The sequence below is a fragment of the Prionailurus viverrinus genome, chromosome A3, assembly GCF_022837055.1.
Source record: "Prionailurus viverrinus isolate Anna chromosome A3, UM_Priviv_1.0, whole genome shotgun sequence".
Taxonomy (NCBI): domain Eukaryota; kingdom Metazoa; phylum Chordata; class Mammalia; order Carnivora; family Felidae; genus Prionailurus; species Prionailurus viverrinus.
Genome location: NC_062563.1, coordinates 54,885,795 through 54,910,209, shown reverse-complemented (window position 1 = coordinate 54,910,209; position 24,415 = coordinate 54,885,795). Strand labels below are relative to the sequence as shown.

The 24,415-nt window shown below is 45.7% G+C and overlaps 1 protein-coding gene across 3 annotated transcripts in view; it reads left to right on the top strand.

The window, feature by feature from the left end:
* Positions 1–22,668, top strand: part of NCK2 (NCK adaptor protein 2) — a 153,707-nt gene extending 131,039 nt beyond the window's left edge. For 2 of the 3 annotated variants that reach the window (XM_047852208.1, XM_047852209.1), the window contains exons 4-5: positions 190–911; positions 21,184–22,668. In XM_047852208.1, the coding sequence (XP_047708164.1) occupies positions 190–911; positions 21,184–21,378 (917 nt within the window). In that variant the 3' untranslated portion in view covers positions 21,379–22,668. Of the gene's footprint in view, positions 1–189; positions 912–4,313; positions 4,408–21,183 lie in introns of all 3 variants that reach the window. The other variant, XR_007150807.1, reaches the window with a different exon arrangement.
* Positions 22,669–24,415: the final 1,747 nt, after the last annotated feature.

The following is a 24,415-nucleotide window of genomic DNA, read 5'->3' as shown; positions in this document are numbered from 1 at the left end:
GCGCCCCCCCAACTGCCCAAGGCCACTGTCCTGCACCTTTTCCAGTGGCGGCTGTAGGGTGTGCCTGCGGTGGCTTTGTCCCCATGTGTCGTAGGGACGGGGAAGGCGTGTCCGAGCACCAGTGATGCCCTGAGCGTGCTGGCTGGCACCGTGCTCCGTGCCCACTGAGCCCTTGCTGTGTCTCCACAGGCCTCGGCAAGACCAAGAGGAAGACCAGCGCGCGAGACGCATCCCCGACCCCCAGCACAGACGCCGAGTACCCAGCCAACGGGGGCGGCGCCGACCGCATCTACGACCTCAACATCCCCGCCTTCGTCAAGTTCGCCTACGTGGCGGAGAGGGAGGACGAGCTGTCCCTGGTAAAGGGGTCGCGCGTCACTGTCATGGAGAAGTGCAGCGACGGTTGGTGGCGTGGCAGCTACAACGGGCAGATCGGCTGGTTTCCCTCCAACTACGTCCTGGAGGAGGTGGACGAAGCGGCCGCAGAGTCCCCCAGTTTCCTGAGCCTGCGGAAGGGTGCCTCCATGAGCAATGGCCAGGGCGCCCGGGTCCTGCACGTGGTGCAGACGCTGTACCCCTTCAGCTCGGTCACCGAGGAGGAGCTCAACTTCGAGAAGGGGGAGACCATGGAGGTGATCGAGAAGCCCGAGAACGACCCCGAGTGGTGGAAGTGCAAAAACGCCCGGGGGCAGGTCGGCCTGGTCCCCAAAAACTACGTGGTGGTCCTAAGCGACGGGCCCGCCCTGCACCCCTCGCACGCGCCGCAGATAAGCTACGCGGGCCCCGCGTGCAGCGGGCGCTTCGCGGGCCGAGAGTGGTACTACGGCAACGTGACGCGGCACCAGGCCGAGTGTGCCCTCAACGAGCGGGGCGTCGAGGGTGATTTCCTCATTAGGGACAGCGAGTCTTCGGTAAGTGCCCCGGGGTGGTCGAGGTCTGCCCCGCGCAGGGAGGCGCCGGGACAAAACCGCGCGCCTGCGCGCCTGCGTATGTATATTGCCTAACGCGGCTGGTCTGCTCGATTCCCTTTCCACGCTGCGTGAGCTCGCTGAAAATAGCGAAAGAATGTTTGGGGCTCTTGTTAACATAGAGCCCCAAATATTTGAGGCTCCGGTCAGGCTAGCCGAATGCGCCGTGCCTGTACTCCTGCGTAAGGTTGCTGCTCTGTAATTGACTTAAATCTGTTGAGGGTGTAAGTAACTCAGCTGGGGGCTGTTGCCGTCATTCTCCTGCAGGTGTAGTTTCACGGATGGGATGGTAAGTAAAATGGTTTTCAGCTCACGAAGGTGGCTCTACTGAGATCACCTCTTTTCTGTTCTACAGACTCAGACATCGTTTTCTTTCCAGGTTTCCCATTGTGTTAATGACATCCTGCCCCCCTCCCAGGCCCTGGTGGTTGACTTTGTTTTCTTTCTGGGTCCTGGGCATGTCGGTTCTCAGCAGGAGGGGCCCCTGATTTCTGACACAGCCTTTGTTGGTTGGTTGGTTTTTCTTTTTAAACCATACAGTCCTACGGTCATCTCTGCTGCAGGCGGCACCATGGAGTTCATCTCTGAAAAGCTTTTAAAGCACTTATGAACAGAATTGAAAAGCAAAAGACAGTGCTTGAGAGAGATGAGTTTGTGTTTGTGCACTGAATCCGAGGTATGGAGCCACTTGATTTGTAGCAGATCCCTTTCCAGCAGCAGACAGATTTGGGGTTTGTGTTTCAGGTATGTGGCTGAGCCTGTCTGGAAGATCTGGGCCAGTGTCACGTAGGATAACCTTTTCATGTGTACATTGTGGAAATACTCAACCGGTGTTGTAGATCTGTTTGAAGATATGCCTGGATAAGATACGATAAGACGCCCCCAAAACAAGACTTCTTCTGTAGGTAGAATCCATTGTGGTTACATTGTATCGGTCCTGGCAGGTTTCAGTTTAATTTTTCAAATGCAAACTATAAGACTAGTAAAGGGGCGCCTGGGTGGCGCAGTCGGTTAAGCGTCCGACTTCAGCCAGGTCACGATCTTGCGGTCCGGGAGTTCGAGCCCCGCGTCAGGCTCTGGGCTGATGGCTCGGAGCCTGGAGCCAGTTTCCGATTCTGTGTCTCCCTCTCTCTCTGCCCCTCCCCCGTTCATGCTCTGTCTCTCTCTGTCCCAAAAATAAATAAACGTTGTGAAAAAAAAAAAAGACTAGTAAGTATGTGACCTATATGTAATTTTGTGTCCTCTGGGAAGGTTGGTAGCACAATGAGTAAGTGCATACTCAAGACTCTTGTAGAGTGATCTTGGAGGAAATCAAGGCCACAGAAGTGTTTTTCCTCTTTTGAGAGACAGACAGCTGTGATCTGTTCTTCGAGGCAGGAGGAACACCATGGTGGTGGAAACCAGACCCCTTATGGGGTCAGCAGGTTGCAAAGTTGGCAGTCGCCTTAGATGTGCTGCGGCAGGCACACTGGGCCTGGATATTAACTACATCTGAAAACTGAACTCTGAGATTTTCTTATCCACCCACCAGAGTTTATCATTTCTGGCAAGACATCAGATTGAATTGTTCTCACGAGATGTAAACTCTGTACATAGCTTCCTTTTAGATCATGCTTGAGGCTTAGGAGAGCTAAGTATGGCGCACTTTTAACTCTTTTGAGCTAAACTTAGAGGAAGCACTGGAAAACCAATTATGGAATAAGGTGATTGGTCCAGACTACTTAAGGGATAAGTATAATCCAGAGTCAGAAAATATAATCTTGATTTAGAAATTTTGAGTTTAAGGGGCACCTGGCTGGCTCAGTCAGCGGAGCACACGACCCTTGATCTTGGGGTTGTGAATTCGAGCCCTGCGTTGGGCATAGAGATTACTTAAAAAAAAAATTAAAAAAAAATAAAGAAATTTTGAGTTTGAAGATACTTCCTAGAATACAGAGGGGCCAAAGCAACCCCCAACGTGGAGATGTTAGCCCTCTTCATTGTTCTTCCTGTTCTAGGGCTTGGGGCCAGGGTAGATGAGAAGAGTGCCCTCCAGGTTGCTGGCCTTGGGATGGACCCACTACTTTTCTGTAAGAAAAACACACTCAGGTGGTGTCACTATCTGAACTCAGAGACCAACTCCTTTTCAGTAGGGAGGGAGGGATACAGGCATACCTCATTTCCTTGTGCTTCTCTTTGTCATGTTTCACAGATAAATTTGTTTTTCATAAATTGAAGGTTTATGATAACCCTGTGACAGGCAAGTTTAATTGGCACCATTTTCTACCAGCATTTGCTCACTTTGTGGATCTATTATGGTAATCTGCACTCAGTGATTATGATTCCTCGAAAGCTCAGGTGATGGTTAGCAATTTTTAGCAATAAAGTATTTTTTAATTAAGGCACGCACATTAGTTTTTTTAACGTCATGCTACTGCACGCTTAATGGACTAGAGTGTAGTGTGAACATAACATTTCTATGCACCTGAAAGCCAGAGAATTCATGCGATTTGCTTTATTGTGATACTCACTTTACTGAGGCGGTCTGGAACCGAACCCGAACCTGCAGTATCTCTGAGGTGTGCCTGTATTTATGTTATTTGGGTTCCATCTCAGCACTTGAATAAGCTCCAGGGTCTTGTTTGTCTCAGATTATTAGAGAATATGCTGACTTTCTAAATAACTGAAGCATTGTTTACGTTGTATTTTAATCATTTTTATGGGAGCCTTTTTAGATTTTCTACATTCTATCTTAACTTAGAAAACTGAACTATGACATAGTAATGGCATGACGTCACGGGGATGGAGAGGGGAAGGGACCTGTGTCAGCCCTGCACCCTCACTAGCACTGGCTCTAGCTCGAGAGTGCCATGTGACCTGACGGTGTCCAGGGACACCTGTCCCAGTGGCTTGTGCCATGACACGTGGCGTTTTCTGACGTTGGGATGCCTGCTTTGTGCCAAAAGGAGGCTGCAAGGGGCTCCAAGGGACGTTGCTGCATTTCTCCTAACAGCAGACCTAGGTCTGCTTTTCTCACTCATCCAGGTCACCAGAGGCTGTTGAGGAACTTTCTGGATGGACAGATCCATCCAGACAGATCACTGTCCATTGACTACCTCTGCCTCTTGCCAGGGTTTCTCACGTCCTTTCCTCTCCTTCTTTGTCTTTTTTTCATATTAATTTTGGCATTTCTAAGATGACAGCCTGGCTTTGAAAGCAACCACCAGACCAGTGTGAGCCCTTAATCTAGCAGCCATAACCTGACATCACATCGTATCGTGCCAGAGTCAGAAAGGTTTCTGATGCGTTGGGCATACCTGCTGGACTTGGAGACATCTTCTTTTCATTTCCTTTTCTCTCTGGCAGTTTTTGGGCCGGAGACTTTCCTCTGACTGAGGTTACCACAGGACATCTGACTTCTAAATAAGCACAATAGCATTTTTAAGAGTGCATCTTCAAGGTATGTATCATGTTTTAAGATCTCCTGAGTGATTCCAATATAAATAAGCTAGGCTCTTGCTTGATGGTATCTTGCATTTAAAAATAATCAATGTTTCTCTCTATTTTGAAAAATACAAAATATACCCAAGTGTGAGCCCTAGGACATGTGTGCTTTTGGGGAAGGAGAAGTACATATTTTGGAAAAACAAACACAAACATGGCCACATCCTGTGATATCCAGGGTCCGTGAAGTCCTGGGTGTTTTCTGTCGGCCATGTTTGATCGAGGAAGGAATGAACAAACCAAATGATCCTGTTTGGGCTCTCTTTCCTGTCCTGAATCTTAATACTCATTCTTTGTGTTCTCTACCATCTTTTCTCCCTTCCTCCCCACTTTCCTTTCTCATCTATAACTGTCATTTATCCCCAGCAGCTCAAGGTGAAACAGCCTCGTTTCTTAGTCTCCATATTCCATTATCCTTCCTGCACCTGCTAATCCCTAGCTCATTAACTCTAGAAAATTCAAAGTTCCTACCTGCTCATCGTACATCCTTCTGTATTTGTCCATCCTTCTTCTGTGGATGCGGTTGGAAAGTGGTACTTACAGTTAAGAATAACCAGCGGTTAGGTTTCTGGATGAACTGTTAGTTGTCAATAGGTTAGTTTTCCGTTTGCTCTCATTCAGAAGGAGACAGCTTATAGCGAGGATGCCGTCACCCAAGGTGACTAGCTGGATGGTGTCAGCCTGTAGTTTACGGAGCCATTTTCCTCTGTAAGACTTTAAAAATCCCAGAAAGATCACCTTTCTTCCTCACATGTATTCTGTTCCACAGTAGGATTTGGGGACTGATTTTTGGTCATACAATACATTTGCTTCTGATAGAGAAAAGCTACCTTGCTGAAGATAACTGGATGTACGTATTGTCCACATGGATAGTCATGTGTTTCAGTCCTTGCTGTTTTTAAAAAATCCATTAAGAGTGGGATGCCTGGGTGGCTCAGTCAGTTGAGCATCCGACTCTTGATTTCTGCTCCGTTCCAGATCTCCTGGTTCATGAGATACATCCCTGCATTGGACTCTGCTAAGCATGGAGCCTGCTTAAGATCCTCTCTTTCTTTCACTCTCTTTCTGCCCCTTGTTTGTGCTTGCTCTCTGTCTCCCACCAAAAACAAACAAACAAAAAACACCGTAATTTTTTTTTTTTTTTTACCAGAACTCTGTTTTGGGATGATATCATCACTTTGTCTCTCTAGATCGGTGATATTCAAACTGTACCGTGTGCTAGCATCTCCTTGAGGGCCTGGTAAAACAGACTGCTGGGTCCCACCCACAAAGTTCCGGACCTGGGAGGTCTGGAGCCCGAGAATTTGCATTATTAGCACATTCCTTGGTGATGTTGATGCTGCTGGTCTAGAGACCACACTTTGAAAACTGGTAGGCAATTTTAATGGTTTTATACGTATTTACAGCAATTGCTTAAACTCCATTTCTGCTTAATAGTACATTTCCAAGAATTATAAACATGCTTAAAGATGAACATTTTCACTCTTGTCGGAAAGATTCTTTTAGGTAGAACTGTTGACTCCTGTTGAGTGGAATTCACCTCCTCAAGTGCTTTTCTGTTTGTTTATTTATTTTTTTTTTTTAGCTGTTGAGAACTTGGTAACAAAGTGGCTGCATTTGCTCTGTGTTCCTGATGGAGAATGGGAAGAGTTCAGTCCTCAGAGTAGAGTGAAGGCGCTTTCGTAGCCGTTCGGGGGATGGGGAGCTATGGAGTGAGTTCCTTCCAGCAGTGACTTACTTGCTCATGAGCTTTCTAAATCCACCGTCTGGCGCCCTGATTCCTAGATGGTTTCTCATAAATGGGTTGATGTTAAGAAAGAGTATGGGTTTTACTGTGATCCATGCATACCTGCATCTTTCCAATTGCAAAACTTACAAGCTGCTTTTTGATTGTCAGGCTTTTTGCCCAGTACCTAATGGACACTTTAAGCCTAGATTTTTAGAATATTTCCCACTTTAACTATATCTGATTCTTCAAACCGGAAGGACCTGAACCATCATTTAATATGGGCACTTCTCTCAGAGTTCACTGCTCCTCACCTGTTTCATTCATCCGACTCTTAGATGGCTCGGAGCCTTGGCAGTCCTGGCTAGCACTTCAATATTTACCTTAAAACAAACAAACCCACGCTATTAACTGGCATATGTGAAAAAGACAAGAGTCTTATTTGAAGCTATTTCTTAAAAGGTAATCAATCACAAATCTGCTCAAGGTGTCACTTGTAATTTTTTGCAGAACCCAACAAAGCTTCTCTACTGTGCCCTTGGCCTTGGTTAAAGGCGTGGCGTCCCATTCTCTCTCCCTGGAAGGCGGGGGTGTGCTGGTCGAGTTAAGTGAGCACTCTGCCGGGGAGCTCCCGTGTCATCGCAGAGTGCTGATAAAATTGCATGTAACCAACGGACAAAATTACTAGCCTTTCAGCAATATAGAAGGCACCTGAGAATCTTAGAATTTCAGCCCCAAAGGCATTATTTATGATGAAGGGCTTTAAATGGAGTTTCATTTCTGCTATATTACAAAAGAAAGTAAATGTTACTCAATCCATTGATTTGTTTTTGGAGGGATATAAATGTCGAAAGCAGAACAGAGAGTAGTCTGTGGCCCAGACTCACCTGACTTGTGACATGTAAATGAAGCAGGTGCAGGTCAGCTGAGCAGGCCCCCTCAGGTCATTGGGAAGCTGCAGGTGGCCACTTTTCTCTTTGTGTTGCTGATAATTGCTGAGTGGCTTCTCTCTTGTCTGTACCTTCCTCTCTGGGTCCTAATGTGTCATCACTCTTTTCCTCCTTACACCTGGGTTCCTGGGTTCTTGGACTGGGCTGTCTCTTCCTCCAGACCTTCGTACAGATCTAGAAAACTCTAGAACACAGCTCCCTTCCCCTGCACCCCCATCAGTGTAATGTCCACACGTCTTTCAAGTCTCATTCTGGCCATCTTTGCTCTTGGGAAGCCTCTCCTGACCTGCAGGCCTGGGCCACATGCTCCCACATGTTCCTGGGACACAGGGCAGTCTTAATGCTAGCGTGTCATTGCCCCCGGACATGACAATGTTGCCGCCTTGAAAGGCCAAGTCAGCACAGAGAATGCATGTTGTGTCATGTTGTTGGCTGTTGAATCCTACTACCTTGGTGGGACTCCCGAGAAATATTCTTTGCATTAACTGATGAATTAATTATCCAGAATGTGCATAATAAATTCAATATGGGAATCAGCAGCCAACCAGTACAGAGTGCTAAGGATTCCTGAGTTGTGTCTCTGTTCTCCTGGGGTTGTGCTAAATGCACTGTTGAGCTTGAATCAGAACCGTGGCCTCTGGCTTACTTTTTGCTGCCACGAGAGGGGTCCAGACACCATTTCTTCAGGCCTGCAAACATAGTAGGGAGGGAAATGGTCATCCAGTAACCACTGGCAACTGAAGAACAAGCCTTTCAAATTAACACAAAAAATATGTCAAAGTAAATAATTTATCCATGAAGGTGTTCAGAAATATTTTCATAAAAATCTCTTAGATCATGAACTACCATTTATCTAAATATTTATATTGCTCTCATAGAAAATCACCAGAACCTGTAAGAAATGTTTTTCCCCAGTGTTTTAAAATATTTAACGCTATAATGGAAAATTTTGAAAACTGGGTCAAGGAAGTTTTTAGCATTTAATATATCAGAAAGGCTTATGTGGAAAATACATGCTATACCAGTGTGAGCCTCTGGGTCGGTTGTTTTTGGTTTTTTGTGTTTTTTTTCTGTTGTTAAACAATTTCTTTTTAGCTGTGGCTACAGAAATAGCTAAATAAATTTGTCTTTTAGACTGAGATTTCCACTTGGTTTCTACAAGAAGTTAGGCTCACCTCTCAGTAATCTCACAATCACTCCACGAAATTAGCAATGAAAGAGAAGCATAGAAGTCATTAGGATTTTTTTTTTTTTTTTGGAACTGGGCATTTTTGTTTTGTTTTTAACACACGTGCGCAGACGCATACTGAGGGGCTGGTGAGGCTGCAGGCCCCGGCAGGTGCACGCTGGCTGGTCCATGGGGCTGTTTCCTGCTGTGGATGTGGTTTCTCGGCTGGCGAAGGAAGATCGCACACTCCACTTTTCAAGATTGTGGAGTGAGAGATGGTGAGGAACCGGGACAGATGGAGAAATGTTTAAATCCGGCTCTGGTCGACACTTGGTAAACATAAACGTGATTTTCTCATATGTAGGTAGGTGCCTGGACAGCAGGCTCACAACTCTTCTCCCCTTAAACAGAGGGCCCCATGTACTGCCTGCCAGGGGTCTTTACCACGTGCCCTTTGAAAGCTGATCTTTTGCAACTTACGGAAGGAATTTCACGAGAGGTGTATACATTTTGGTCTTAAGCTGCGTGCATGGAAAGTGCTTGCCTGGCACAGATGGTTTCTCGGGTATCTCACTAATACTGCCAGTATTCAGATATTCTAAGAGTGCCCATTGGGGGTCCCAGCCAGAGCCAATCAGGATCCTTGTAGCATTCTGGGGAGGTCGAGAAAAAAGTGATTGATAGAAAAAAGTCGAGTTTAGGGATCATTGTTGCCTGACCCCAGGCCAAAGGAGAGCAAACATTTTTGGTTCAGGAGTTGTGTCTGAGCCACGTCTCCAACTGCCATGTGTCCCTACCCGCCTCCCCCCACCAGGAAAAACCTTTAACGAGGATCACCAGGTGTTGCAGTTGATCTGAAGAAAATGTACCACTGCTGTGCCCTCCTCACTAGGAGGCGATGCGCTGGGCCCTTGTGACCTCCCCGCCCCCCCCACCCCCCATGTCCTCACCCATCCTGACGCCTCGGATTCCTCTATCACATTCCTGCTGTCCCCACCAAAACTTCACAAACCTTTTTAGGCTAGCATATAAACTGTATTTAAGAAATGTTTTTTATGTGACGAAATGTACATTACAGAAAATTCACCGTTTCAACCATTTTTAAGTGCAGTGGCATTACGTACGTTCCCTTTATTACGCAACCATCACCATTCAAACTTTTTCAACCTCCCTGATTGGAACCGTGGACCCATTAAATACTAACTTTCCACTTCCCCCTTTCCCCAGCCCCTGGTGACTTTCTCCTTTCTGTCTACCTTCTGTCTCCATGAATCCGACTACTCTAGGTACCTCATGTGGATGGAATCAGACAGTGTCTGTCTGCCCTTTTGTGTCTGGCTTATTTCACATAGCATAATGTCCTCAGGGGTTCATCCATGTTGTCGCCTGTGACAGGATGTCCTTCCTTTTTTAAAGCTGAATGATATTCCATTTTATGCATCTAGCCCATATTGTTTATCAATTCATCTGTAGATGGGTAACGGGTAGCTTCCACCTTTTGGCTATTTTTAATGATGCTGCTGTGAACACGAGCGTGCAAATATCTTTTCGAGTCACTGCCTTCCATTTTTGTAGATGTGTACACCCAGTAGAGGGATGGCTCGATCAAATGGCAATTCAGTGGTTAATTTTTGGAAGAGCTGCTATCTGTCTTCCACAGCGGCTGCACCTAGACATTCCCACCAGCGGTGCACAGAGTTTCTCCACATACACACCAACAGTCGTTACTTTCTGTTTTTTGGAGGTTTTGTTTTTCACCATAACCACCCTAATGGGTGTGAAGTGAGTGACAGCTCACTGTGGTTTTGATTTGTATCAGCACGTAACCTGTTAATCTCAGCTGCACTGGTTGCTTGTGTGGGGATGTTTCTTGTGGCACTCTCGCTAAACAGCTCCTTACCGTGGCCTCTGGTGGCATGGCCAATGTGGGGTTGAGTAACAAAATAGAGCCACCCCCGTAGAGCTTCTAACACAGAAAGCGGTTCTTAGGAATTGCTTGACTTTTATCAGTTAGGTCCGTGAGTGGAATTGTGTGCAAACTGGCCTGCTCACTCCCTTCTTCCTTAACTCTCTTCACCTTTTTGAAAGTTCCCACCAGATTATAGTCACTGGAAATCCTACAGAATCAAGCCTGAGTAGTTCCGCAGACAAACAGGAAAAGGCACATGTAAAATTTTCCTCAGCCTCGTAGCAGTAATTCTCAAAGTGTGGTCGCTCGCTGCATCAGTGTCACCAGAGAACTTGCTAGAAATGCAGAATATCAGGCCTCCCGCAGACCTGCTGAATCTGAGTGCCTGGGATGGAGCCCTGCACCCTCCGTGTGAATGAGCTCTCCCAGTGATTCTGATGCTCAAGTTTGGGAACCACTGAATTACGGCCTAGAAAATTGGTTCCAGCCCTTTTGAGCAGCATTGTGTTCTATGGCAAAATTCGGAATTGAATTTTTGGATGCCATTTATTATTGATCATTTACACTGGGCATGACATGGCAGAAAGACAGAGTGAACAGGACAGTATTCTAAAAGTCTAACCTCTGAGGTATTTACATTTAATTTTAGGAACTATGTTTTGGGAGGCAACGAGGGATGTACACACACATACGGGTACTAACTTGAAAATGGGGCACCTGGGTAGCTCAGTCGGTTAAGCATCAGACTTCAGCTCAGGTCATGATTTCGCGGTTCGTGAGTTCAAGCCCTGCATCAGGCTCGTGCTGATGATAGCTCAGAGCCTGGAGCCTGCTTCGGATTCTGTGTCTCCCTCTCTCTCTGCCCCTCCCCTACTCATGCTCTGTCTCTCTCTCTCTCTCCCTCTCTCTCTCTCTCTCAAAAATAAATTAACATTAAAAAAATTTTTTTTAAAAAATGGAGAGTAAACACTGTCATTTAAAGATTGGGTTCTGTGGTTGATGATTTATGTAGAAATGTTTATTTCAGGAGGTAATGAGAACGATAATGTTTGATCTTGTCACAGGTGGATTGGCTTTCGGCCTGTGGAGTAAATATTTCAGAGACACATTTAAAGAAGAACAGAAAATGCCAGTGACGACATAATCTGATGCAGAAACAAAGAGAGTAGTATCAATTGACAGCTAGTGGCCTAAGTATAGACAGTGAGTCAGTTTTGATTAAAAAAAAGGCTATATTGGACAACCAGGCCAGGTGATTTAACAGAATGATAAAACTGAAAGGAAGCTTTTTTTGAGATAAGAACAGAGAGAGTATTGATCAGTGGAATACAATTTGCCTCTAATCCATAGGTTCTCAGATTTTTGTGGTAAAGGAACTACTTTTCTGGGCAAGGAGTACCTTCCTTAAAGAAGTAAGAAAAGGGAAATATCCATTTGCCAAACAAAAGGAAAGAATGATGTAGCTATTGACAAGAAACCAACAAGGTGACCTGTATTTGGAAGTGGAGAGAGTATTAAATATGCGTATAAATGGTTGATAATCAAAAGCCAGCATGACCGGAAATCAGTCCAGAGTCTCCCTGGGAGACTTGGCAAACCACACAAAGGACAATTTCAACTCCCCAAAGTGGAAAAAAAAGTAGAAGTTTAAGAATCAGGAGTGCTTGGGAGCAAGGTCCTACCTACCCTCCCGTTATTTCTTCCCACCCACATGCTTAGAAGAAAATCATATTAGTACTTAAGCTATCAGGGCTGGAGGTAGAAATAAAGGATATTACAGATTGTTCTTGACTTTATTTATTTATTTATTTATTTATTTATTTATTTATTTATATCAATGAGAAAATAAGGATTAAATCTTGAGGAAAGGAGAGGAATATTTGACCAGGGCATCTGTTTTATAAAAATGCAAAGTGCTTTTCAGCAAGTATTTCAAACAGTGGATATCAAGCTGATGAACCTGTAGAAACAGTACCAAAGAGAGGGTGTGTTCTTTAGTTTTCTTTTCTAAAAGTGATCGCTTGTGAGCAGAAATTGCAAAGAGGTGAGATGTGAGAATTACCTAAAGAAATGAATAATGGAAGAGATGGTCAGAATTGGAAATTTGTAAGTCAGTACATTTATTTATTTTTTTAATGTTTATTCTTGAGAGAGAGAGTGAGACAGAGTGTGAGCAGGGGAGGGGCAGAGAGCAAAGGAGACACAGAATCCCAAGTGGGCTCCAGGCTCTGAGCTCAGCTGTCAGCACAGAGCCTGACGCGAGGCTCAAACCACGAACTGGGAGAACATGACGTGAGCCAAAGTTGGACGCCCAACCGACTGAGCCATCCAGGGGCCCCAAAGTCAGTACAGTTATTGAACATGTAGTCTGATCCCAGTGTGGACATGTGGAGTTAAATCAAGTTCTCGTCCTTAGAGGGATTATATTCAAATAGGGGACCTAAAACCTAAACAAAAACAATGATAACATATTAATAAAAGCCCAGAGAGAGGTTGATTTTCTACCAGTCTATTAATTGTCCTTATATTCCACTTGGAAGATGACTTCCTGAAAAAAAAGGGGGTAAAATGAATTGCTTATCCCAAATGATAATTCTTCAGAATCTCTGGTTCAAAAGCTTTGAGAATAGAAAAATCATTCCTTCAAGGAACAGTCAGAAGGAGAGAACAAGAAGACATGGTCTGATGTTATAATACTTAAAAAGTTAGCATGGCGTTCAGCCAAGAGAAATGGAACCAAGTAAGTATAGTGTTTGGAGAAGGAAAGGGAAGAAAATGTGGATAATGGGAGGAATCTCAAAGATGGGAATTGAAAGGGGGTAGGGGGACGTTGGGAATTGAGGGCAGATGTTTCAGAATTGAAAAGAAAATATAAGACTGTATGTAGTTAGATTTTAGTGCAGCCAAAGAAAGTTTAACAAACATGGTAGCTGTGATGGCTTAAAAAGATGTCCACAAATTCTTGATTGCCTCCCCTTCGGGAGGAACTGCACTTAATGACTCACCTCTAATGAGCAGAATGTGGTAGAAGTGATGTTAGGTGATTTCCAAGACTGGGTTGTAAAAGACATTGTGGCTTTGCTCTTTCTCAGATCTCTTGATCTTGAGGGAGTCAGCTGTCAGGTTGTGAAGAGACTCAAGGGCTCCTGACTGGTACATGCGAGCAAACCTGGTTCTTGGAAGCAGCTCCTGAATGCCTAGTTAAGTCTTTAGATGATGTCTTGACTGTAGCCCAATAGGAGTTGAGTGGTTCCAGCTCAAGTTTTAAGGCACTTCCAAATTCCTGAGCCACGGAAATTGCAAGTATAAACATTCACCGTATTTAAGCCATTGAATTTGGGGGCGATTTGTTACACAGCCAATAGACAAGTAATATGGTACTCCAGGTAGAAAACAAGACTATAAGAAAGGCGACAGTACAAAAATGACAAAATTCAAGAGACACGGCTTTACCATTTGTTGTTCAAAGAAGGAGCAAACAAGTAGCTGTCACGTTGGTAATGTTTATTTTTCCTCTGCTGGAAATCAGGAGACCTCAAAGATACTTGGTGGCAGGTAGTTCAGCGGCTACCTATTGAGTGCTTACGTATCGGATCTGGTTTTTTCTCTAGCATCCGTAAAAATGAACTAGAAATGAGCCTTTTGGTTCAAGGTGCTTGGAGCGTAGTAAGAGAGACAGATGTAAACAAGGATGACCACGTGATCACTAGTGAAGTAAAATGTGATTCTTCTGGGTTGCCTGGGTGGCTCAGCCAGTTAAGTGTTGACTTCAGCTCAGGTCATGATCTCACGGTTTGTGAGCTCAACCCCCATGTTGGGCTCTGTGCTGACAGCTCAGAGCCTGGAGCCTGCTTTGGATTCTGTGTCTCCCTCTCTCCCTCCCCCTCCCCCTCAGAGCTCACGCTCTATCTCTCTCTCAAAAATAAATACTAAAAAAATTTTTTTTGCGGGGGCGGGGGGCGCTTGGGTGGCTCAGTTGGTTAAGCCTCTGACTTCGGCTCAGGTCACGATCGCGAGGTTCGTGAGATCGAGCCCCGCGTCGGGCTCTGTGCTGACGGCTCAGAGCCTGGAGCCTGCTTCGGATTCTGTGTCTCCCTCTCTCTCTGCCCCTCCCCTGCTCATGTGCGTGCGCGCTCTCTCTCTCTCTCTCTCTCTCTCTCTCTCTCTCTCTGTCAAAAATAAACATTGAAAAAATTTTTTTTAATTTTTTTTTAATGTGATGCTTCTGCAATAGAAGATAGACCTCTTCTAGTTTGTTTGGAAAGTTAAGTATTCTCTAGAGATTCTAATCGAAAGAAATCTTTTAAAAGTTGGCAAGATGCTGATTGCTGTGTTTATAAAGTTTCATAAAACAAACTTAAAGAAGAGCCCCTAAATGGCGGTGTTCGCTTAATATTTCCCCAAAGATGTTGTACTCCTGACATGACTGTAGTTTATTAAACTGTTCCAGTCTCTTTCCAGTTTCAGGAATTCTATCTGTTTTGCGGTTGAGAAAACTGAAGCAGCAAACCATTGGGAAATTTGCCCAAGGTTGTGTTGCTAGTCGGTAAAGGAGCCAGAATATGAACCCAGGCAGCCTGGTTCCACAGCCTATAATACAACCAACTGTCCTCCTTCTCAGTTAGTGTAACTGTACTAGAAACCTAGAGTCTGAACAAATCACGACTTGCCCAATGTCACATGACCAGTTTCTACCTGTGTCATAGTGGACTGATTTCTTACAGACTAACACTTCTGCTGAAAACAGCTAGAAAAGCTGGACAAAACCTTGAAACAAACAAAAAGCAACCAAGAAGTAGTCTTTCAGGAGCCTATGGTGCTGGGGGCAAAAATTAGAGGTCAGGGCCACCAAGGAGTCATGGCCCCAGAAAAAAAAACAAAACAAAAAACCAGGCCTTTAGTATGGACTCTCCAAACTACTACTCTTCTACATACTAGAAGCCCAAAGCAAACCTGAAATAAATCACACTGTCATTAAGTCTGTTCCTCATTGTATTAAAGTGTTCTGTGTTACCTTCACTGAGTAGAGAAGCAAAAGCAAATAAATCTCTGGAAGACAGTATCAGCCTTGCAAACCTCATATCAATATGCAGCATTAAAATTAAAGTACCAAAAGATAAGGCTGAATTACCAAAAACAAAGAGGGGAGAAAAAGAGAATAGAAACAGACCTACAGAAACCCAGATTTTGAATGTGTAAGTGTGGTTTTTAAGGTGAATGGATTCGTAGTTTCAGGAAATTCTGCAAGATGAATTTGAGTCGAGAATTAGAAGTAATAAACAAAAAGAGCAAAGTGAGAATTATAAGACCAAAAAATACAGTAATTGAAATTAACAACTTGGTAGGTTTACGGTAGATTAAACACAGCCAAAGAAGGGATTAGTAAATGGGATGATAGCTCAAAGGAATAGAAATTTTAGGTTTCTAAAACACACAAAAAAAGAGAAAAGCAGAAGAGATTTTGCTATGGACCGAATGTGTGTGTGTGTCTCCCTTTATCTCCTGCAAAATTCACATGCTGAAGCCCAGTACCCAATGTGATGATATACGGTGGGAGGAACCCTCATGATTGGGATTAGTGCCATGAGAAAAGAGACCCTAGAGAACTCTCTTGGCCCTTCTGCCGTTTGAGGACACCATGAGAAAATGGTTATCTATGAAGCAGGAAGCAGGCCCTTACCAGACACCAAATCTGCCAGCTACTTGATCTTGACTTCCTTGTCTCTCAAACTAAGAGAAGTCCATTTCTGTCTTTAAACCACCCAGCTTATGGTATTCTGTTATAGAAGGCTTAACTGAGATTTATAGGACCAACTGAAAAGTTTACTGTACACGTAACCGGTGTCCCAAAAGAGTGGATGGTGAGGAGGAGAGGTAGGCAAGAGGGGGAGGCAATATTTGAAGCAGTAAATGCCAGTGCCACATGACTAGTGGATAGCCGGGCCAGGTCTAGCTTCAGATTTATCGTCTTCAAAACATTTTTCATTATGACACATAGCACCCAGAAAATGTCGTTTAAGAAGTATGTGTTTAACCCAGGTCAAGGTCAGGAAATAGGACACTGCTGGTACTCCAGAAGCTCCTGCCCACCCCCATAGTAGCTTCCTGATTGCACCATGCCTCCCACTAGAGATAACTGCTACCTTTGATTTTATGATAATCATTTTCATCATTGGTTAAACCTATGTGTATATCCCTAAACAGTCCATTTTAGCTTTGCCTGCTTTTGAATCCTGTGGATGGTATCATACTGCAGCTATTGTTTTCTCATTTTCTTCTCTTGGTCCATACTGTATGAGATTTATTTAGTCCACGTTGATACGTTATGGGACCTGGTCTGGATCACCTGGGGGAAGAACCAAGTGGCACTCGGAGATCTCGGAAGGCAGGAAGTTTATGTTACACCAGTGGGCTCAGAGATCACTCTCCAGAGGTCTGAGTCCCGAGTGTAAGCAGAGGGAACAATTTGTAGCCTGTTACTTCTGCATTCTGCATTAGTAGTAATTTGGCACGTGAAGCAAGCAGGGCAGGAAGAAGAACCCGGAAGTGGAGTCTTCGGTGGGGGACTGGAAATTTCTCCATCAGTCCTATTGGCCATCTTATAACAGATTTTTCCCTGTTAGATCGATTTCATTGTTTGATGAAGTATATACCTCATCTATGTGTCCATTTTCCTGTTGGTGGAGGTGAAGAGTGTTTGTACTTCAACGTCATTATGAGTAATGCTGCTCGGACGTTCCTAAACCTGTAGCCTAGTACACATGTGCACGCTTCTCTAGAGCACTTCTCTAGAACACCTCCCTGCAGTGGAAGTGCGGCGTTCTTAAGAATGCCTGCACTCAACTTCTCCATGATGCAAAAACGGTAGCGCCGGCTTCTACCCCCACCAACCATGAAGACTTCCCAAGTCTGGCACACTTCCCACCTCACAATCACTGCGACACATTGGCCTCCCGAGGAGGGACACTCAACAGGCTTCCGCTCTTGGGCCCCGTCATGGAAAGCTTGTTTACTACCTCATGGGGGCCTGTGCCTTCCGATCAGTAACACCCCAAAACAAAAGCGTGTGTGGAGAGAGAATGCGGGGCTGGAGTCTGTTTGGGTCCTCTTTTCTCAGTGTAGGTATTCACACAAAACCCTGTTAAGGTTCTTTGACAAGCTTTAAGTGAGGGTCCAGAGCACAGCACTACTGGTCGAGGGGAGCGTGGCATGGTTTTTTTCACCCAAGTCTGCCAAGTCATTCCAGAAAACCAGCCTGGAAGGACCATGGAAATGTGGACAAGACTGGTGGCACTGCCTTCCCAGGGGTCCTCCCCTGCCTCATGAGCTTTCTCTGGAGGCAGAGTTGTTTTGACTCTGGAGCCTCTCCATCTCTGTCGGGCCCAGGGAATTGGCCCAAACTGAGGAAAAGAGATGTTAGAGCATTCTCCCCACCTGTGTCCCAGTGTTTCATCGAGGCAGCTTTGCGCAGCAAAGTCTGGAGCAGGGCCGGACCCCTTAATTTTTTTTTTTAATGTTTATTTATTTTTGAGAAAGACAGAGCATGAGCAGGGGAAGGGCAGAGAGAGGGAGACACAGAATCCAAAGCAGGCTCCAGGCTCTGAGCTGTCAGCACAGAGCCTGCTGTGGTACTCGAACTCACAAATGGTGAGATAGTGACCTGAGCCGAAGTCAGTTGTTCAGCCAACTGAGCCACCCAGGCGCCCCGAGGCCGGACTCCTTAGAATCAGGAAGGCATCCACAGCCTGGAGGTGAGATTGGCCATGGAGCTCCCTCCTTCGAGGGGCTACTTAGCCCATCAGTCATGTTCATATCTTTTTCTCATGGCTCTGATCATCTGAGAGCGCTGCTGGTAGTTGGCCCAGATCTCATTTCTGTTCTCAAACTGTCTCAGCATCCCCTGGATGGCTCAATGAAACACAGATGGCTAAGCCCCACCCTGGAGTCTCTGAGGCAGCAGGTCTGGGGCGAGGCCTGAGAATTTGCTTTTTCTGGCTGATTCCCAGGTGACACTGCCACCGTTACTGGTCTCGGGAGCACATCTTGAGAGCCACTGGTCTAGCTCCTCTTCAGGCTTCATTTAGTGCTGGTTGTGAGAACATGTAACTGTGTTTTAGTTCGTAGATTGGAAATTCTACTCAGGATGCATTGAGAATGCCCCAAATGTTCAGCATTCCTGCTTGACATAAACTTGGTTCGTTCTGTGTCCTTAACTTTAAGCTTAGTTTCTGCTCAAGAGCCCATGAAATTAACAATTACCTTCTCTGCTGCATCAGTTTTACTGGCGTTAACACACGCATACACGTGACGTGCCATGATGTTACATTAAGGAGCTTAAATTAGAAGCAAATCTCCCTGGTCAGAAAGTCATCTGGTCATTTGGCTTAATGAAAATTGGGTCTGTCATGTACTGACCCTGACTCATGTACCGCCTCCACGACGATGCTGCTCTGTGAATTGAGAAGTATCTATAAAACCAGCGTAGGGCCCCGCTTGTGCTAAACTGTAAAGGTGAGGTGGCCTTCTGTCTTCTCCGAAAGACACAGACTCCTGTCCCAGAGTAGATATATTTCAATGAAATTTACTAGAAGCTTGAAACTAAACCTTGCTTTAAGGAAAACGTGAAGCCCTCAGGAGAGGGTTGAGTGGTTCATAACTTGTATGTACTGTCGCACGCGGTTGTGGTGTCCTGATCCGCTAGGACTAATAACTTGTGACAGCCACGATGACGCCAACACCGCAGGCCTCACTCACGCGTGGAGTACCCGTCAGGCCGCACCTGCTTCACTCCGTTCTTTTTTTAGAACAGTACACAGCCACCAGCTTGGGCGATGATTCTGAGGACGCTGACGCTAGGCTGCATCTATCTAGTTCAGTCCTGCGAAACAGTCATGATTTGAGAATTATGCAGTCAAGTGATTGCTTAGAACCAACGCTGTCTTGTGCTGTTTGCTGTTTAGAATATTACGTTGATAGGGTGGGTTGACCGGATCATCTGTGACATCAGGGTTCGTGATGACTTGTTTCTAAGAGGTCTGGTGTGGGAAATGCTCTTCAAGTTCTGTGTCCTCCTCCCCACCCCCGACCCTTTAGTGGCCATGATTCTGAAAATCACATGTAGCCTGAGGCTGAATCGCAGAGAACTCTTCCTGTGTCTTCCTGAAGGTTCACCCTGTTACCATTTGATGTTCCTCTGGGACATCAAGCCCTGGGATGAAGCGTGGAGATAAGATGGGGCTTTTCCCTCAAAGGTTTGTTTCTGCTTGGTCTGTTTGAGACTGAGGGATACATAAATACAAACTATGAATACAATTATCTCTTGATTCTTTTATGGTAGCAGCTGTGACTGGTGGGTGAGCCCCGAGGTGCTTTTACAGAGTTGAATGTCCCCAGACATCCATTTCCCTGAGCTGTCATTGACTTCATGGGATTTCCACTTGTCTTGCAAGATTGGCACACTTTGTATCAAATGTTTGTAAACTCTGCGTAAGAGACAATGGCTGAGATGCTTGTTCATTTTGTCCCCGTGGGAAGGACACAAAGCTGGGTGGGTCCTCAGCAGCAAGAAGGTGCTGGGTATTGGGGAACACTGAATCCTGCTTTAGGAATTCAGTCACCAACTGTAGTAGCCTTGGGGCGCCTGGGTGGCTCACACGGTTAAGTGTCTTGATCCTGGCTCAGGTCGTCATCTTGTAATTCATGGGTTCGAGCCCCACATTGGGGCTCTGCTCTGGTGGTGTGTAGGCTGCTTGGGATTCTTCCTCTCTTCTCTGCCACTTACCTGCTTATGGTCTCTCTGTCTTAAAATAAATAAATGAACTTTAAAAAAAGAAAAAAAGAACTGTAGTAGGCACTCACCATCTGTATGGCGAAATATGGCGAAATATGGCGGTGGAGAAGACATGGTCTACCTGGCCTAATGCATAATGAAGGAATAAGACATACGTGTAAATTATTTATTACAGAGAAGTTACTAGAATGCTCTCTTCTTCTGCCACTGGAAGCTATTGCTTTATGCTATGTGGACAGACGAGGAGGAAGAACTTCTCTTGATTGAGAATGGGGAGGCTTCCCCGGGTGGAAAACCTTATAGCTGAGCCTTACAGGAATAGTTGTCCAAGGTGGGGGGACAGGATGGCTCAAAGAACAACATGAACAGATGTGAAAATGGCACTAGGGGTGGGACATACTTTCATCTCCTTCATTTTGATCTGTAGGCATAGGGGCCAGGAGACACAGCCCCGATGGGCTGTGGTGGGCAGTAGGGTTTTACTCTGAGGCCGTTGTGGGAGGCGAGCCTCCTTCCACTCCCCTCCTCAGCCTTGCCAGCTATTTAGTGCCTCAGAAGAGGCAGGACCAATTTTAATAAAAATAATGGTATCTTTCTAAAAATGTATTCAAAGGTAAGCAAGGCACCGACATAATCACAAATTTAAATGTTTCTCAGGAAAATTTGTGCTTAAACCATAGTACAGCCACCCCCCACCCCCCCCAGGATATTACCAACCATGTTTAAAATGCAAGCCAGAGTTTTCAACTGCTCTTAAAGTATTTATTTTTAAATAGCTTAGAATTTGAACATTTTTGATGGCTTAATTTCTGATAGTCAGCAGAAAGGAAATCTCTAGCTGCTGCCTATATGCAAATCCACTTTTTACAGATTCCCAGTTTATCCCAAATAGGTTGGGAAATTTGAAAAGATGCAAGTCTCTTCAGCATCCGGTTAACACCGGTGTCCTGCAGGCCCTGGAGTCTCCGGTTTTCACACTAAAATCTATTTGGCACCGAAGCTGTACTAAGCAAAATGCAGTTTTGCTCGGGGTCCGGATACGTGAACCCTGGATGGCCTCCGGGTCATCCTCAGCGTCAGGTGTCGTAGAAGACACCGCAGGAGACCAGGCTCCTGTGCTTGCGGGTGGTGGCGATCCCCCGTCTCCTGCGCGTGGCCCACCCTGACTCGTGTTCTCTTTCCTCCCCAGCCCAGTGACTTCTCCGTGTCTCTGAAAGCATCAGGGAAGAACAAACATTTCAAGGTGCAGCTTGTGGACAATGTCTACTGCATCGGGCAGCGGCGGTTTCACACCATGGACGAGTTGGTGGAACACTACAAAAAGGCACCCATCTTCACCAGCGAGCACGGGGAGAAGCTCTACCTCGTGAGAGCGCTGCAGTGACGGCCCCTGCCACAGCCCCAGCCACCTCTGGGCCCTCGGGGCCGCACTCACCTCCCCAGAGCCGAGCGGACCGGCCCCCAGAAGCAGCCGCGCTCACGGGCCCTCCCGCAGCGGGCTCCGCTCCGTCCGGTGGTTCATCATCGTCTCTTGGCTTCCTTTGCCTCGTTCATCTTCGCGTGCAGGTCGGTTTGTTTGCCACTCGCCTCTCTCCTCTGCCGCGCCGCGCGCCCTGCCACCCACTCTCCAGCCGCCCTCCTCCCGGCCAGGTTCAGGGGTCGGGAGGCGAGGAGGAATGTTCCTTCACTTTATTCCTGTGCAACTGAAAACAGCCTTCGGGTTGTTCACGCTGACAGAACCCCTCATGAAAAAGACATTGGGCACGGTTTGAATGCACCAAAGCTGCCGTTAATTATGTGAACTACAGTACGCTCCGAACGCGGGGTCCGCGGGCCCTGGGCTCCCTCTCCGGCCAGGCGGCACCTGCGAGGTCCCCGGTCCTGGCAGCCCTGGCTCCGTGCCCCTCGCCCCTGCATGGCTCCCAGACTGTCCAGGGAGAGTGGACGCGCTTGCGGGTAGCAGCACCAGAACCACCAGATGAGACAGTCGTGAGGAAACTCCAGTGCCTTCGGGGCTATGCTTGCAATAAAAGAAATTTCCTTGAAAGTCCGTCCGCAGAAGCCGGACCAGTGACTCCGAAAGACAGAGGTTGTGGTCATTTCCCCCCAGATGTGCCATCCGCATAGTGCTTTTTCCTCTTGCCCTTCGGCTTGTTTAAATTTCACAATTATGTATTTAATTCTCAAAGTAATATGTATCTGTAGCCATTTGTTGACACTAATACAGATGATTAAGGAAAACAGCTGATCTTTGGGGAAGGGGAGCTACCATACACTTACACACACACACGCACACACACACGCACACCATATATATATATATATATATATATATATATATACACACACACACACACACACACACATATATATACACACACACATCCATGGATGTGTGTGTGTATATATGTGTGTGTGTGTGTGTGTGTGTAAGAACTATTTGCTTTACAGGGAATTTTTCAGGGTTTACAAGAGAATATGTGATTGGTAGGTAAAAGACACACAGAATGTTTATGAAGAAATTGCATTTTTTTCTTTACATTTGAACTTCTTTATAGTTGAAATATACAGTCTTGAGATGGCACATTCCTACAACTGAAGAAGGGGTCTCGAGACCTCCTAAACTTGCATACTCAGTTTTTTGGATATTGTAATAAAAAACGTATTATGAGAAGACTATGTGTGTATTGATCTTTGGGAAAACTCAGACTCAATACGGGGAAGTAGTCACTCTAGCATTTACTGAACACTCAGTGCCTACAGGAAAACATTTTTAGAGAGGAGGCTAATAAATTTATTATTTGTGTGTTTTCTTTTTCTACCACCACATCTTTGTATGTTGAAATAATAAATTTGAATTAGTGAAACTCTCCAAGAGAAAGCAGAATCTCAAGCCTGGTCTTAACTTTACTCTTTGGAAATTATCTGTCACACAATGTTTTCCTAAATGTTCGTCAGCCCCGCTTCTCAGCTGCAGCTTTTCTCTCTTCACCCGGGTCTTACTTTCATTTGCTCAATCGGTAAATGAATCTCGAACGGTCGCGATGTGCCAGGCACCGGAAAACGGGATTTGTGCCTTCGCGAGCTAATTACGAGTGCGTGTTCAGCGCTCCATCTATGCGTCCTCACTTATTATTCCTCATTACAATCCCATGAGACGGCCCTGTTCTCATCCCCCTTACAGAGATGGAGAAAGTGAGGCATGAGGTACGTGCACAAGGTCACATGGCTGGTACGTGGTAGGGCAGGGTTGCACACCCAGAGATCAGGCTTCAGGGGTACAACCTTCCAACACCAGCCCAGGAAGGAAGGCTTCCAAGGGAAATAAGATACTCTCGCCCATGAGAGTTTGCTCTTCATCTGCCATTCCTGTTTTCTGTGAGTTGATTTGTATCTCTTTGTTGCCTTTGATATAAATTAGAAGTTTGGGGTCTGGTACCTGGAGTTGGGGTACCCCGTTACATCAGAATATATATCCAGGTGAGTGGTGTGGATCGCTAGTCTAGACGAAGCACGTGTATTCTGTACCTTATCCCTGGAAATAACAAGTCCTTCTGACTTTTCAGGTCTCGCTGTTGTGTGTTCCATTTTGACTTGATGCTTAAAATCCCTGTGTTTAATGAGTGTCTGGATAGCTGAAAGAGTTGGATTTACACGTAGCAATTAAGGAAGAAACCAGCAATTAAAGGACACAAGACAGATACACATTTTGGCTTCAGCAACTGCTTTAAGGCTTATAGTTAAAACTGACAGTCGTCGTCAGTCTTGTCCCAAACCACCATGGGAAGTCCTCCAGCTGCCTGGGGTAGATGAGGGTTCGTATGTACAAAGGTTCCAGCATCCCTGTGTGGCAGCAGGTGGCCCGGTGGAGGGTGGATTGATAGCCCCAGTGTGAGCCTGTTGGCGGTGGTGGAAGGCAGCCAGGGCAGAGTCCCCACACGGTTTGGAGTGTGGACCACCGATCCTCGGTCCAGGTGGGACTTCTGCCATCACCTTCCTGCAAGACTGAGATTTCCCAAGCGCACCCTGCCTTGCCGTTCCTTTGCCTCTGCACAGACAACAAAGGACAATAAAGGTCAGTCATCTTACAGTTGTGTGACTCTGCTCATTTGTTTGCATTAAATGCGCCTTCATTTTTCATCAACAGCCCCGCTCAATTACCATACTGAACTACCAAGCCCTCGCACGTGACTTAGGCCAGATGCCATTAAATCATGTTTCTAGGGAGCTAAAACTGGCTGTGTTTTCTCCCAAAGTGCATCACAAATTATAGTCTTAAATTATAATTAGAATCTTTAGGTCTACTGAAACTGACATTTCCAAACAGTATTTTTGGTGCCAGTACAATTTTGTCTTTGGTTCCTATGTGTCAACTGCTTTATTAACTACTTTGGTACCCTTTCTACCACCCCATACTAGAA